The sequence below is a fragment of the Oncorhynchus kisutch genome, linkage group LG18 (assembly GCF_002021735.2).
Source record: "Oncorhynchus kisutch isolate 150728-3 linkage group LG18, Okis_V2, whole genome shotgun sequence".
Classification (NCBI taxonomy): domain Eukaryota; kingdom Metazoa; phylum Chordata; class Actinopteri; order Salmoniformes; family Salmonidae; genus Oncorhynchus; species Oncorhynchus kisutch.
The window spans coordinates 42890339-42905499 of NC_034191.2; the positions used below are offsets into that span (position 1 = coordinate 42890339).

The window sequence follows — 15161 nt, forward strand, 5'->3', positions numbered from 1 at the left end:
ATTGTGAAATGACTCAAAAAAAAAAAGCCTTGGTTTCAGTCTGACGTGAATGGCCTGTTCCAGAAGACGTCTAGGAGCAGTTATCTAGCTAGTCATTCATTCCCTGACGATTCTCCAACGGAATTGTTCCACTGCTCTATGTTCGCCACATACTTCGCACTGAGACCGCCGTCGTTTAAGTCGTTTGTTGGGACGTTTGGTTAGCCAGGCAAAGTCATTCAGTTCATGCACTAATGGGACTGTTGATAGAAAGGCACCCATTGAGTCATCGCTCTCAGAACACCCTTTCAGGCTAGACGTAATCTCAGAAACCCCAAAACTAAAACAGAAACCCCAAAACTGCGTCAGATGCTCATTTAGGTTCTTGGGTGAGATGTATGAGAAAAAGATACTAACAAGATAAGTCTCCAAACCCCCTAAACCGAAACTCTCAGCCCAAACATGGGCCAAATGTTCCCTCCCCTTCTGAAATTTGAAAGACACAAACACCTGTGAAATCTTGATTTGTCAGGTGATATAAAAAAAAAAATCAAAATCGGCACACTGGAGCAAAGTTCCTCGTTTGTCGTCGCATTCCAAAGTCTGTTGGCAGACTCAACCATACCGTCCTACGTTTGCGTGCATCTGTCCACGAGAGATTAGGCTCGAGGGTACCCTCTGTGTGGGTGATTGGGGTTCAACGTTTGGGTAACAGTACCCCCCTCCATAGATCTTCAAATTGTCCATCTAGCCCTTTTATTTTTTCAACTCCTTTGTATGAACACTTTCGATGCATTTCCAGAAGGACATGTGCGTGCCTCTGTTTCCATAACAATTGTCCTGTCATTATCAAACCATATTCTGGCTGGCAATGAAGGAGATTAATAGAACTGTTTCAATACTCCAACATCAGATGTCTGGTTTAACCATCAATACTCAGTACTTTATTACCCAGATTAATTTGACCTCAATCTCAGATGAAATCCTAATTAACTGCATTTCCCCCAATTCCATTCTCACAGATATTTGGATCTTTAAAAGTCATACGGTGTACATTTTTGATCATTGTCTTCTCGACTGTGAATTCAGAAAATGCATTTCGAGGCCTGGTTCTGACTGTGCTGTTGCATCCTGCAGCTGAAGGCCATTTTTAGAAACCTCACTGGTTGTACAGTCTGTTGAAACAAGAAGGGAAGACGCTCAACGTCGATGAACACCAAATGTTGTGGGGATGATCACGTGGGCAAAAAGAAACAGAACATTTGAAATGAAAAGAACTGTTGTGGTTTTAATAGTTCTCAGGTAACAGGTTCAGATCAGCGAGCTGCATGTCAACTCACACATACTGTGTACACACACACACACACACACACACACACACACACACACTCGTCATGAGCACAAAGTGCCATCATTCCCTCACACAGACACTACCACACACACATCCTGATTCCAAGTGTTAGGCTGCTATGAATAATGGTGAACTCCGGTTTGGTGAACTCCAATTTCTGACCCCATCCTAGCTCCTGGTGAACTCCAGTCCTGCTGGACTCTATACTGAAGTTTTTACTTCCCTCTGTTCAGATATACAGCTGTCAATAAGGAACCCACAGGTCTCCTAGAATCAGAGGTTCCAATCAGTCTTATTATTTTACTGGACTGCAGCTGTCTGTACCATTCAAGTCACAATCACCCATGTAGGCCATGCCTTAAATCTCCCTTTGAAACAGCAACAACTCTCGTCCAGATATCACTTCCGTTCCCTCATCCTCACCCAGTAGCAACCTACCCTATCCCACCATAACAGTATCATCGTGTCCCAACCCCATGCTTCGACTCCCCACACAACCTGCCCAATCTCAGAAGCTCCGCCTTCTGGAGCTCTGAGCAGACTGCCGAGTAAGACATCTGAGTGACAGCCTGTAACTCCTCCTCTTCTCTGCTCCTCATCCTCCTCTCCTGTCCGCCGTTAATCCTCATTGTGTTTTGGGCTTCGCACCGCCAGGGGTCGGGTCAGGGGTGGGACCACCACCTTGGGCAATTCTGTGGAGACTGTATTATTAAAGGGAGGGGTCAATGTCACATGATCTCATTTACATTGGTCATTGACAAAGGTTGTATGCTTTTTCCATACCATTTCTCCAATACTACCAGCTATTACAAATTGAGTAAATGTCACAGTGATTCAGAATTCAGTTCAGGGTCTGCAGAGCTGCAATGGAAAACTACAGGAAGGAAAGAGGAATGTTTAATTCCACTGTCGTGCCATAAGATGGCGCTATACTCACATGTCCTTGACGTTGTCAATCTTTGCCTGAATTCCTGCAAAGAAGCCGTCCACTTTTGCCTGGAACATCAAAAGAGGTATTGGTGAGAAACACACGTCATTTGAACAATTGACAGAAGTACCTCCTTTTGCTGAATTAATCAGGAGAGCAGTTGTCCGCAGCGTGAGCGAGATTTTACCTGGTGCTGCCTGTAGAACAGTGGTAGAGAGAAGAGAGTGATCACAGCTGGAGAAGAAGACAGAAGGGGAGGAGTGAGCATGAGTCGAGCCTTCTGATTGAGTACACAGCTCCTTCAGGCTAACAACGTGGCCCCCGCCCTTTTATTAAAATCAAACAATATACAGTGAGCGCCGTCTTCAACTGAAATACGAGAAGTACAATCTGCGACAACGTCAGCATTCGTCAACCAATGGTGTCCGTCTCTACAGGACAAACGGGACGTCGTGATTATTGAATGGCAATACAATAAAGTTATTCAAATGCTGATTCTAACGGTGTCTGTGATTCTCACCAATGATGAGCACTGTAAGGCCGTTACACAGGACTCCCAGGAAAGTCACCAGGTACATCAGAGCCAGGAGCTGGGAACGGGAGGAAACACACAGTGAGCTCCACATACACAATTGAATGTACTCTTTGCATGAAGCATGGCAAATCCCATCAAAATGTAAACATATTTAGCGGACGACTTTAGCCATTGCAACTTTGTCATGCGTGCGTACATTTGAAGGGTGGGTGGTTGTCCCACCTAGCTATCTTAAGATGAAAGCACTGAACTGTAAGTCGCTCTGGATAAGCGCGTCTGCCAAATGACTCAAATGTAATATGTAAATGAATGCATGCATTATATGTTAAAATTGCACATGATCCCTGACAAATGAATGAGTACATGTTTCCCAGATCATCCGCCACAACCCTGCTGGAGTTGATGCAATTCAGCTCAGTGGGTTGTCACTTAGGGCCCGTACCCCCATCCTGAAATGTGACCCCCCCCCAACCTCTCGGAGAAGACGAAACTCCTCTCGTACCCTGTAACTGGGTGAACAGCCACCTGTGTCCCATGTCACATACCGGCCAGGTCAGGGTTGAGACCGCGGGACTCAGGGGCTTCTGGGGCTCAGGCTCAAGGCTACGTGGCACAGTCACACTGGCTCTCACTAAACCGAGATAAGTTACACTAAGTACTCCTGCTGCTAATTTACATTTAACCCTTGAAGCATTATGGTGCAACCAATATGACTGTTGTTGATTCAACGTGCCAAATGTTTTAGTTCTACTTTCCTGGTAAACCGGAGACAAAATGAATGAAGTCTAAAAGGAAGGTTTCTAGCAGAAACACTTTATCATTTGACAACGAATTGAGCTTTAGATTTTGTCATTAGCTGGAAGTTTGCAAGCATACAACATCTGCTGTAAGTTTAGCCTTACTATGACAAGGGAACATGCTTCACCGATATGTCAGGACTGACCCTCTGTAGAAAAGGTTCTACCTGCAACCAAAAAGGGTTCTTCAAAGGGTTATCCTATGGGAACAGCCGAAGAACCCTTTCAGGTTCTAGATAGCACCTTTTTTTTCATGTTCTGTATGAAACGCATACATAGGATGGGGAGAAGGAAAGGACAAGAGCCTTTGAATGGCCTCGGCAAACTGTTGAAAGTAACCTTCGCATGAGCACCATGTTGTTTTAGCCTCCATAAAGAAATGACACCACTGCAATGCTTGGAGAGCACTCACAGACACTTGTAAAGGGAAGATGTTTCTTATTGTTACCCTTACAATACGACCCGTTTTTTTGTTGTTGTGTATCGTTCGCAATGCAAAATTGAATACAAACCCGAAGTTCTACAAACTCACAATTGTGCTTTTGCTGCCAGTTTGCTGGCAAAAGCAAAATCATTTTTTGATAGGATGTTTTCTGTGATTCTTAATGTGAACATGTAGGGCAGTAGTGTATCTGTACAGGCACTCCAGTTATCAGTTCCTTCATAACACCGCAGCAGTGTGATGGCTCTCCAGGCCCACTACTGCATTGCAAACCCAATAAAAGTTTACCTGTAGTGACTTTGGGTAAGAAAAGGCTGTACTAAATGGATGCCACTCCGATGCGACCGAAAACAAGGACACATTTCAAGCTGCGGGACTGTATGTACATGATTATCACAATCGTATGATCCACAGTGAGTTGTGGGTATGACAGCAGCTGTCTCTGATAGCGGCGTTGTTCGGAAACACAGTCGTCATTTGGAGACGGAAGGCATAACAACGTCGTCATCTCCAGTGAACGGGGAGGCAGGCTGATGCCAGTACAGAACAGAACAGAGAAAGATAAAAATATGGATAGAGAAAGGGGAGGGAGGGATGCCTGCCTGAATGAAAGAGAGAAGAGCCAAGACAGCTAGATGTAGTAATGGTGAAGTAAATCCGCAATGACAAGATGGCCTCCTGTAAACACGATAGTGGACAGGTTTCAGAAGACAAGAAGAAGGGAATGAGATTAAAAGACAGACAAAGAGAGGGAGAGAGAGAGAGAGAGCAAGACAGAGAGAGAGAGAGAGAGAGAGAGAGAGAGAGAGAGAGAGAGACAGAGAGAGAGAGAGAGAAAGAGAGAGAGAGAGAGAGGGCGTATTTTTAGGGACTAAAGGTCTATGCCATTCTGAAGGACTTCCTTGTGTAAAAAGTTACTTGAACCTTAAGTGAACGAACTAGAGATCGAGAGGAGCCGTCGAAAGGGGAGCATGTAAAAAAGTTACACGGTCATATTCTGGCCAATTCCAGATGAAGATCGATGAGATCCAACACCCAGGCAGTCTCACCTTGAGAGAGTCAAAGAGGTTTCCAACCAGAAAGAGATTCTTGAGTGAGTTAGCAGCAGAGACGACTGTGACGATGGTCTTCTGCGTGTATTGGTCCGCCAGCTCCCCACTGAAACTGATGTCCAGGTCCAGATACGCCCTGAGGAGAGAAAGAGAGGGGGGTAGAAAAGGAGGGCTCAGTATAGAGGGGGAGTGATGGAGATAGAGTCCAGGGTCAAGGAAGCAGGGAAGAGGGTGTTGATTAGAAAACGAGTGGTCGTCGCCACCAACACACCCGGATGCATGCACAGTTTGTTGTCTCATGCCTCGGTTATTTCCAGCAGTGCAGATACTAAAGTAAAACGTTCCTTTCAGATCCTGATGGATGAAGTCTATCGACTGTTTTTCATCAAACAGCAGTGGTTAGCCTAAACAAATCATAAAACACACTGTCATTTGTTTTTAAAGGTGAGCCCAGGCAAGATTTATTTTGGGAGGGGAGGGGAATCCAGCCCATTAAGAAACTATTCCTGAATTCCACTCCCACTGCATCATTAGAGAAGAGAGGAAATAAACAAGAGTGGAAGGGAGTGGGGGATGAGAGAAAAGTGGAGAGGACTGGCGAGTCACTCACTTGAAAGGGTGCACTCCGTCTCCCATGTTGAGCACTTGCAGGATTTTATAGTAGAGGCTGACTGATACGGTGAAGCACAGGGCGCCCAGGGAGATGGTGGAGATGACTGTGATGATGCTGAGCTGGAACAAGGACAGCAGGCCAACCACCAGCCCTGTGAATACCATGCCTGTACGCTCTGTGTCCTTCCAGTAGATCAGATCCATCACTAAGGAGAGGAGGAGGGAGAGAGGAGGGGAGAGCAGAGGAGAATAGATGGTAACAGAGGGATGGGGGAGGGAATTGACAAGAGAGGGAGAAAAGGTGGAGAAATAAGAAAGTTTCATAGTCTACATGTTCTCTTCACATATAAACCAATGAGGAACAGAGTGGAAGCTAATATGGACTCAGGAGTCTTCATTGAAGCAGGGTGGGGGAGGGGACAAAGCCCATTGCATTTGACACGTCCTCTATTTTAGTTGGTTTGCGAAAGGCAGCAAGGACGGTCACAGCTGCAAGTCTCTCCTCCTCACTGTTCCTGCCTATGTGCTTTTAACAAAACCCCAACAGCATCACCAGCCAGTCAGTCCCTGTTTGTCTCTGACTCTCCAGTGTTCGGTGGGCCAGAAGGCCTTTCAGCTGTGCCTAGGCAGAGCAGAGGGACAGTGATCACCAGGCAGAGAGAAAACACACACAGGGGCAGGGGGAGACGTCAAGCCTAACCTGGGCTTAATATATCCTGCACTCTGTATAGAGCAGGGGTGGGCAACTCCAGTCCTCCAGGGCCTGAGTGGTGTCACACTTTTTCTCCATCCCTAGCAAACACACCTGATTAATCAAATTGCATTCTAAACTGAAGATCATGATTAGTTGATTGTTGGAGTCAGGTGTGTTAGCTGGGGCAAAACTGTGACACCAATCAGGCTCCAGAGGACTGGAGTTGCCCACCCCTGGTATAGAGGAAGGGAGAGAGAAGAGGAAAGAAAAGAGGAGAGGAGAGAGGGACTTTGCAGGAACACTGAATTTAAATGTTGACTCGGAGAGCACCTGCTGACAGTCTTCAAGCCCGCTACCACCCCCTCTCTGCACCCTGTCCGTCTCCCTCGATCAGTCACCCAGCAACTGGAGCCGCTGTGACTGGGCCCTCTCAGTGTCAAAATGGAGGCTCCCCTGGCCTAACCCCTCCATGGAATAGTTAAAAGTAGCTACAAACAAAACAAACATTACAACCAAAACACTGATAGCACAGTGTAATAAAGCTGAACACCAGCAGCTCGCTAACCCTCGGACGTGGTGAACTGCAGTGACAAAGGCATGTGGTCATTACTCCATGGCTATTAGTGTATGAGTGAGCCTGGGAATTAGAATAGAGTGCACTGATATATCTGACCAGCAGGAGGACTATTTATAAACATTACCACAGACTTTTAATACCCACAAAGCCTCCAGCACACACACACCTGTCCATTGTCCCAACAGATGGAACTGTAGCAAACAGCCCTCTTTGATGTGTTGGCACTTTGCGACATTGACCAGCACGTGGTAAGACCGTTCAATGCACAGACTAAGTGCACTTAGAAAAGGAAGACATACCACAGCAAGTTAGACTAACGCCGGGGCAAAACAAACCCCTCATGTGACGGTCCAATAGGTTGACACTATACTAAGCCATGACTATATTGGTTGTTGTTAATATAGTGATATAATGAACTCTCTGAGAAGAGTACAGAGACAACATGAAGTGGGGAAGGGGGAGGGGGGAATACAACCACACACACACACACACACACACACACACACACACACACACACACACACACACACACACACACACACACACACACGCACACAGCACTCCTCTGACTGAACTAACCAACACAGAGCTGAGCACTGACTGCCTGACCGTGAATGACTCAATCATTACATCAACATGAGACATTACCAGTCAACCAATTGGCAGCCTGACCTGGCATTACTTACCACCACAACTATAACCACCACCCAGCCATTGTAACACTACGGTGCATGCGGGAAGTCCCAGAGTGACCCTGTGAAACACCTTGGCTCTGCCAACCCTGCTGCCCAAAGAGGTAACCCTGTCAAATGGGGCACAGATCAGCTGATCACGCTACTAGCCTCTTACATACAGAAACAACCACACAGATGGCCCCTACATGTTGTAACAAAGCTATAACACAACTCCGGATGGTCACCTCTAGGGATGGGATGAGCAGATTTTTAATGGACCAAAAAGTGTTGTTTTTGCCATGGAAAAAAAACATTGCGATACTGGTCCCATTGCTAAGCAGGCAGACCCACACAACTCTGCACAGTTGGTACGGTCTCAAACACTCCTGGTCAGTGAGTGGTCAAAATCCCCCCAAAGACCCATGGCTGTAGCTGGTCTCCTGACGTTCAGACTCCTCTCCAAACTCACGGTCACTACATGCACGGCTCTGCAGTGGACAGACAGTCAGTCCCTACATGTGGAAACGCCCCGACGGCTGAGGACGACAGGCACTGGAACTCTAACCGTACCCTGATCCTGCCGGTGTCTGAAAAGAGACACTGCTTTGCCCATTCAATAGGTCCCTTGCCTCCCCGCCTAGTCAACTCACTGATAGATCTAAGTGTGCCGACTGCCACCGTCTCATACTGTCTCCATCTTGTCTCTCTGAGGCCAGGGTCTTACCATTAATGTTGGCCATTTTGGTTGCTGCTCAGGCGATCCCCCTTCTCTCGCTTTGACTCTCACGCAGTCCCCCTGCTCTCTCTCTGCCACTCTGAGCTGTTTTTGGCCTTCCCTGCCCCGTCAGCAGTACAGAGACCTTTCAGCCAAAAATAATCTGCCCAACAGGGCCCGCCCCCTCAAGACTCATGGAGACTCCAATGTAGATAGACAGATAGATATAGAGATACTGTAAGATAAGATACCCAGTACATTCACTTATTCACACATTTAGTACATGCACAGACAGAGACAAACCTTGAGACAGAGAAACATGTTGGTATACACATAGACAGCCACAGCTGGATAACATAGAGGACATACAAAACCACTAGAGACCCAAAGAGACCACAGACATTCAGAGAGAAACACTCACACGGAAACGGACATAGACACAGACAGAGAAGTACACAAAACACTTACGTAAGCAGAGACCGAACAGGCAACAGCTAACAAAGGAGCAGGCATAGAAGTAAATGCACATTATTGTGACATACATACGGTACCGTGCTACCCGTAAGTACACACTCTTAGAAAGGGTTCTTTGACTGTCCTCATGGGAGAACCCTTTTTGGGTCCAAGTAGAACCCTCTGTGGAAAGGGTTCTACCTTGAACAAAAAAAGGGTTGTTCAAAGGGTTCTCCTATGGGGACAGCCAAAGAACCCGTTCAGGTTCTAGATAGCACCTTTTTTTTGTAAGAGTACAGACAATAGCTCAAATAGCCTAAATGTTTTCAGATGCACATAGGGGTAGTCTAACCTGTAACCGGCTAGTCCAACCTCACAATAAACATGGGGAGTAAAACATGTTGACACATTCAGCCCCATTCTGATACAGAAACCAGATGGTTTGCTTTACATGGTATCTAGAAACCCTTCAAGCCTGTCAACAGCTTGACCAGCCATTAATCACCCAGGGTCAGTGTGAGGGGGAGTGGACAGTACAGTACACCCAGCCCCCAGTCCACCCAGCCCCCGGGCCAGCCACCCCACTATAATAAGATTGGAAGACATGCCAGAGGTCCATATTGAGTGGCGCCCCCCTTGAAGAGTGATCCATATCGACCATGGAGTCCGGAGAAGATAGATTTCATCTGTCTCACCCCTGCTCTCTCTCTCTCTCTCTCTCAATTTCAATTTAAGGGGCCTTAATGGCATGGGAAACATATGTTTACATTGCCAAAGCACGTGAAATAAATACTAAACCAAATTGAAATAAACAATAAAAAATGAACAGTAAACATGACTCATGAAAGTTCCAAAAGAATAGACATTTCCTCTCTCTCTCCTTCACTGCCCTGTCTCACATTCGCTTTATCATGTGTACAGTGATCCAAGGGATGCGGAAAGATTGGGTGTCAGCGTGCATGTACGAGCAGACATACATACAGACAAACCAGGAAAACAGACAGATTTTTTGTTTGTTTGTTGCGCAAGTAGCCCATTAGCTCTCAGGAATCCCAAGGGAATGTTGCCATGGAGACACAATGGAACACTCATGGCTCACGGCGGAATTACATTCCAGGGTCCGTGTTGCTCAAGCAGTGAGAGGGTTATCTTTATTTCCAGTATGGTTTGAAAAGGATCGATTGAGGAAGGCTTTGTGCTCTCAGCAACGTATCGAGGAAGGGGTTGGGAGTGAGGTATCAGGGTAGGGGTCATTGTCTTCCGACAGATGGCGTCATTCTAACACAACCGCGTTGCCAGACTTGCTATGTGATGTAAGATAATGTAGTAGAAGCCAAAATAGATTGATTTGGGCAAAGGCAAGGGGATGGTAGATGTTCAAAATGTAAAAGGTAGATCCAAGATAGGAAAGTCACATAGAAATAGACAAGATGTGCTACAAATGTTACCTGCTACGTGGATGCATAACGCGGGGCCTGATAGGCTGAACGCTGAAAACCACTGTTCGCTGACCAGCTCTTCCTGAGTGTTTCGACCAATGGAGGTGGAGGAAGCAGATGGCACGTCATCGGTGAGGCCGCCTCTTGGTCGCGCGGCCGTGAGCGTTGTGACGGTGGTTTCCATGGTTACGAGGGACTCAGGTTCAGGGGGCGGTGATGCCGCTGAGAAACAGAACACAAGGTCATTGTGATGATGTCATCACTCAGCATCAAGTTATTCTACAACCAGGTTGCATTAGATTAACTAGAAGTGTAATTTATCAAACAATGTCATTATTTAGCCTCACCTACTTTAAAATGAACAGTGATTTAGAAATCTTATAACCAAACGCGCTCATTTTGACCCTACAGAACAGGAGAGAGCATGCTGTCCAGGGAGTCTAAAGCACAGTGGTGTCTGACTTCGTCTGTGGTCATGGTGTGACAGACAGACAGACAGACAGACAGACAGACAGACAGACAGACAGACAGACAGACAGACAGACAGACAGACAGACAGACAGACAGACAGACAGACAGACAGACAGACAGACAGACAGACAGACAGACAGACAGACAGACAGACAGACAGACTGAGACACACACACACACACACACACACACACACACACACACACACACACACACACACACACACACACACACACACATAGTATTAGCTCAACTCGGTTGTGTTGTGTGTAAGCCATGTTATGTACCATCAAATGGGACACGTCACCCATTTTCTAACATAGAGTTTACACCCATTTAACCTCGAGCAGTATCCTCGCCCACTGTGTGATTTCAATGGCTAGAAAGCCTGAAAAGATGCAGTAGCTTCTGCTTTTATCTGTAGCTCCATGTAGCTCCATGCAGTTCTATCTACCCTGATCCCATCTACCCTCCATCTAGATTGCCCCATCCCATCCCCACTGCCCCATAGTGAGCTCACCCTGGGGGCTCTCTGAGGGACTGTAGTGCCGGGGCTCCAGGGGCTCTGTCTCCCCTCTCTGGGTCTCTGTGTCCCTCTCCTGAGGTTCAATCTCAGTATCTAGGAGAGATGCATGGACTGTCTCAGTCTGTCTGTGGACCTCCCTCTCCCTTTCCTCCTGCTCCCTCTCCTCCTCCTCCTCTCGGGCGAGGAAGGCGTGGGGGTCCCACTCCACGTCGGGGGAGTCCAGGGGGAGGAGCATTTCCACGGTGTCCGTGCGGCTCAGGGAGGTGCGGCCTCCCCTGGCCCCGCTCCTCCGCCGGCTCCCTGACGATGAGTCACGATGATGTCGTGAGGATCCGCCTGCCTCGGCCTCGGCGATGGCGATGTAGGAGAAGGTGGGCTCGAAGGAGTTCTGTCTCGGGGTCCCCCAAATGGAGGGGGATGAAGCTCCACCGTCATCATCTTCCGGACCCCCGTCTTCTTCGTCAGACCACTCCCTGGCCGTCTGCAGGTCGTACAGCTCAGACTCCTCATTCCCACCTGGAGAGAACAGGCACAGGAAAAGCCTTTAAGCAAAAAATGTATTTTTGTATTTTTTACATTTGTTTTTCTGTCCTGTATCCATGTTATACATTGAAATTGTATACGTTTAAAAAATAAATAATTTAAGCTATAAACTTAGCTAAAAACTTCAAGCATTACATTGGAAACTTTCATCCTAGGAGGTAAAGCTATGCAAGCACGCAATATCATTCCAAAACCATATCCCATGTTCTGTGACGTTAATGTCTATGGAGCAGCCGTTTGACGTTGCTTACTCATCTACACGTCCTCTGATGTTTTTGAGCGCTGAGTTGGGACAGCCCGGTGAAGCGCAACATGCTTTGTCTGAATGAAAGGGCAACATCCAAAGATGCAAAACACATTTGATGGGGAGTCATGTTTCCAGATTCAAACGAACAAATCGACACAATCAATCTCAGGCTACACCTATAGACTTTGTGGACATGTCATAGTATGATTTTCTTTTCTCCCATGTTATGATTCTCACATATTGAAGTTCAATCATTCACACGGTCCATTTCTAAACGTGTACAGTGTGTATGCCTTGTGTGATGTTACCTTCAGTGCAGGGAGATGTTGAATCAGGTGTGGAGGAGACAGAACCATATTCCTCTGGAAGAAAAAGAAGCAGATTCATCAGAGACGTGTTTATTGCCATTGGCTGGGGAACTATCGTAACCACAGTTATGAAATGTACAGTATCAAACAGACAATTCTTATCTTAAATAACTACTGATTTACAACTGATTAAGAATGGCCGCTTGGCCAAACTGGAGACTGTTCTATACCGTCTATGTCTACAACTCCTCTCTTCCTTCTATTTCGATGTCTGCAACTTTTAGCCAAGGCCTATTTGCATATAAGCCTAGAGAGAGGACACTATCAAGATAACAGTTTTCCTCTCAACATCACCTACTAAAGCATTCAATATCACCTACTAAAGCATTGTATCACATTCAAAAGCAGTACATTGAGCAGAAAAGCATTATACCACACGTAGCCTATTCTCAGATGACCTGCTGTATTTCAATAGTGTCTCGATACATTGAGATGAGACTGAGAGAGCAAATGAAATGTTTTCTATTTTCTATTATTTTTTTTTAGGAGAATCCATGGCTCGAATCCAGGCATTTGAGTAGCCTTTTTCCAAGACCCAGTATTTAAAAGAAATGTCATTAGTGTTTACATATATAATGCAAACACTAATGCTAACTGCAGTATGTTCCCCCTCCGACAGCACAGATCAGCTCTGGCAGAGCAGGCAGGGGAGAGGCCTTCACTACAGTAGCAAGCCTCCTGCCTCAGATCACCCAATAGATCAGGCAGCCCTGGCTAAAATGAAGACAGCAAAACAACACACAGCTTTTTTTCCATCCTCATCTCTCTCAAACACACACACACAAACACACATAATACCAGACACAAACACACACACATAACCAGTGCTCAGCCAATGAGAACACACACACATAGCCGACACATCCTGAGAACACACATACACAACTACAATGGTCTCTACAAAAGAGAAGAAAGAGGTGTGTCTGCCACTGCACTGCATCTATCCATCCATCCATCCTTTCAACCATGTGTTTATCAAGGGAGGAAGCTAGAGAAAGAGAGGGAGGGAGAGAAAGAGAGGGGAGAGTGATGGCCATGCACATGGCTAGTACAGATGCTATACAGATAGATTGGGATGCGAAAGACAGACAGACAGACAGACAGACAGACAGACAGACAGACAGACAGACAGAAACCGACACACTCACTGCAGCGGGAGAATCCTAGAACCTGGCCCATGCTCCATCAAGGCACCGCTGGGCCCATCCAGTCTGGAAGCCCCCCTCTCTTCCTCTGGATCTCTCTCTCTCTCTCTCTCTCTCTCTCTCTCTCTCTCTCTCTCTCTCTCTCTCTCTGCTCCCTCGTGCTTTATCCCTCTTCCACCTCCCTCCCTCTCTCTCTTGTTCCACCGATGCAGCACTGCTGTTGTCTCTGGCTCTCCCTCTATTTACCGTCCGCTTCCCCCTCTCGCTCACGGGCCCCTCCCTACCTCCCTCTCCTGCTCTCTCTTTTCCCCTCCCTCCCTCCCTCTCTTGCTCTCACGTCACCATGACAGCAGGGGAGCAGCACAGGCAGAGCCAGAGAAAGAGTGTGTGTGTGTGTGCGTGTGCGTGTGTGTGTCCCTCTTTCCATTCATGTCTAATCATTAGTGTGTGCATCCAGCCGAGCGGAGCATATCTCTGCTTTTGTAAATTCACATAAGCACCTTACGGGGCTTTGCCTTGTTGCATGCACATAACAAAGGGAAATAATCGAGCTCATTAAAAATACATGTCCTTTTGCACCCTCCCACACACAGACAGACGTACTAGGTGTTTCGTATAACGCACGTGTGACACAGCAGAAGGGTGCATTTCCAGATTGTCTGGCGGCGGTAAGCAGGAGTAGCAGCAGCAGCAGCAGCACAGACTGTAGTCCAGCCCGTTGTAGCTCTGGTGTGCTGCCTGAAGCTACTTCTGCCAATCAAATCAAATCCCATTTTATTTGTCACATGAGCCGAATATAACAGGAGTAGACCTTACCGTGAAACGCTTACTTACAAGCCCAACAATGCATAGTTAAGAAAATATTTACTAAATGTATTTTATTTAACCAGGCATAAATAAACAAAAGTAAATATATATATATATATATATATATATATATATATCATATATATATATATATTAAAATCAAATAGCAATAACGAGGCTATGAACAGATGGTACTGGTACCGAGTCAATGTGCGGAGGTACAGGTTAGTCGAGGTAATTTGTACATGTAGGTAGGGGTAAAGTGACTATGCATGGCTAATAAACAGAGAGTAGTAGCAGTGTAAAAACAACGGGGGGGGGGGGGGGGGGGGGTTATAGAAGCTGTTAAGGAGCCTTTTGGACCTAGACTTTGCGCTCCGGTACCGCTTACTGTGCAGTAGCTGAGAGAACAGTCTATGACTTGGGTGACTGGAGTCCTGGACAAGTTTCCTGGCCTTCCTCTGAGTGATCACATAATGTGTCAGCTAAATCATCCTGCTCATGTACGTCACTGACTGCACTGACTCACAGTTCAGACTTCGACAATATATAAGGGGGAATTATATGAAATATTGAAGGGAGGATTTCGGAAAGAGGTTCAAAGAGGTTTTCGGAAATACATTCAGCAATGTAAAATGACATCTGGCCAACTACTGCAATTATGGCATGCTCATGTAAATGGGATATTAAAAACAGAATGCATTGGATTCCTCATGTTTAATGGATAAATTTACTCACACATTTGGCCAAAACAATTATCACAATTTTCTCAGTTCAATTGCTAAATATTCAACTGATTTCCAAGA

The 15161-nt window shown here is 46.3% G+C and overlaps 1 protein-coding gene across 3 annotated transcripts; it reads right to left on the bottom strand.

Annotated features, from left to right (window-relative positions):
• Positions 1-597: 597 nt before the first annotated feature.
• LOC109908832 (reticulon-2-like) lies at positions 598-13842 on the bottom strand. Of its 3 annotated transcripts, none has more exons than XM_031796093.1 (10): positions 13552-13842; positions 12344-12397; positions 11240-11761; positions 10258-10470; positions 5695-5902; positions 5082-5220; positions 2779-2848; positions 2446-2492; positions 2268-2326; positions 598-2031 (listed from the first exon to the last, which is right to left on the bottom strand). In XM_031796093.1, the coding sequence occupies exons 1-10, from the start codon at positions 13580-13582 to the stop codon at positions 1956-1958; spliced, it is 1419 nt and encodes a 472-aa protein (XP_031651953.1). In that variant the 5' UTR covers positions 13583-13842; the 3' UTR covers positions 598-1955. The 3 variants fall into 3 exon arrangements, with proteins under 3 accessions (XP_031651953.1, XP_031651954.1, XP_020363144.1); XM_031796094.1 differs by having other exon boundaries at positions 598-2022; positions 13552-13812; XM_020507555.2 differs by lacking the exons at positions 10258-10470; positions 11240-11761; positions 12344-12397; positions 13552-13842 and adding an exon at positions 8366-8497.
• Between the last annotated feature and the right edge of the window lie 1319 nt (positions 13843-15161).

Coding starts and splice junctions, on each gene's coding strand:
- LOC109908832 (XM_031796093.1), bottom strand. CDS start 13,582: ATGGGCCAGGTTCTAGGATTCTCCCGCTGCA. Junction 12,398..13,551: donor TCTAGGATTCTCCCGCTGCA/GTGAGTGTGTCG, acceptor TTTTTCTTCCAG/AGGAATATGGTTCTGTCTCC. Junction 10,471..11,239: donor TCCCTCAGAGAGCCCCCAGG/GTGAGCTCACTA, acceptor TCTGTTTCTCAG/CGGCATCACCGCCCCCTGAA.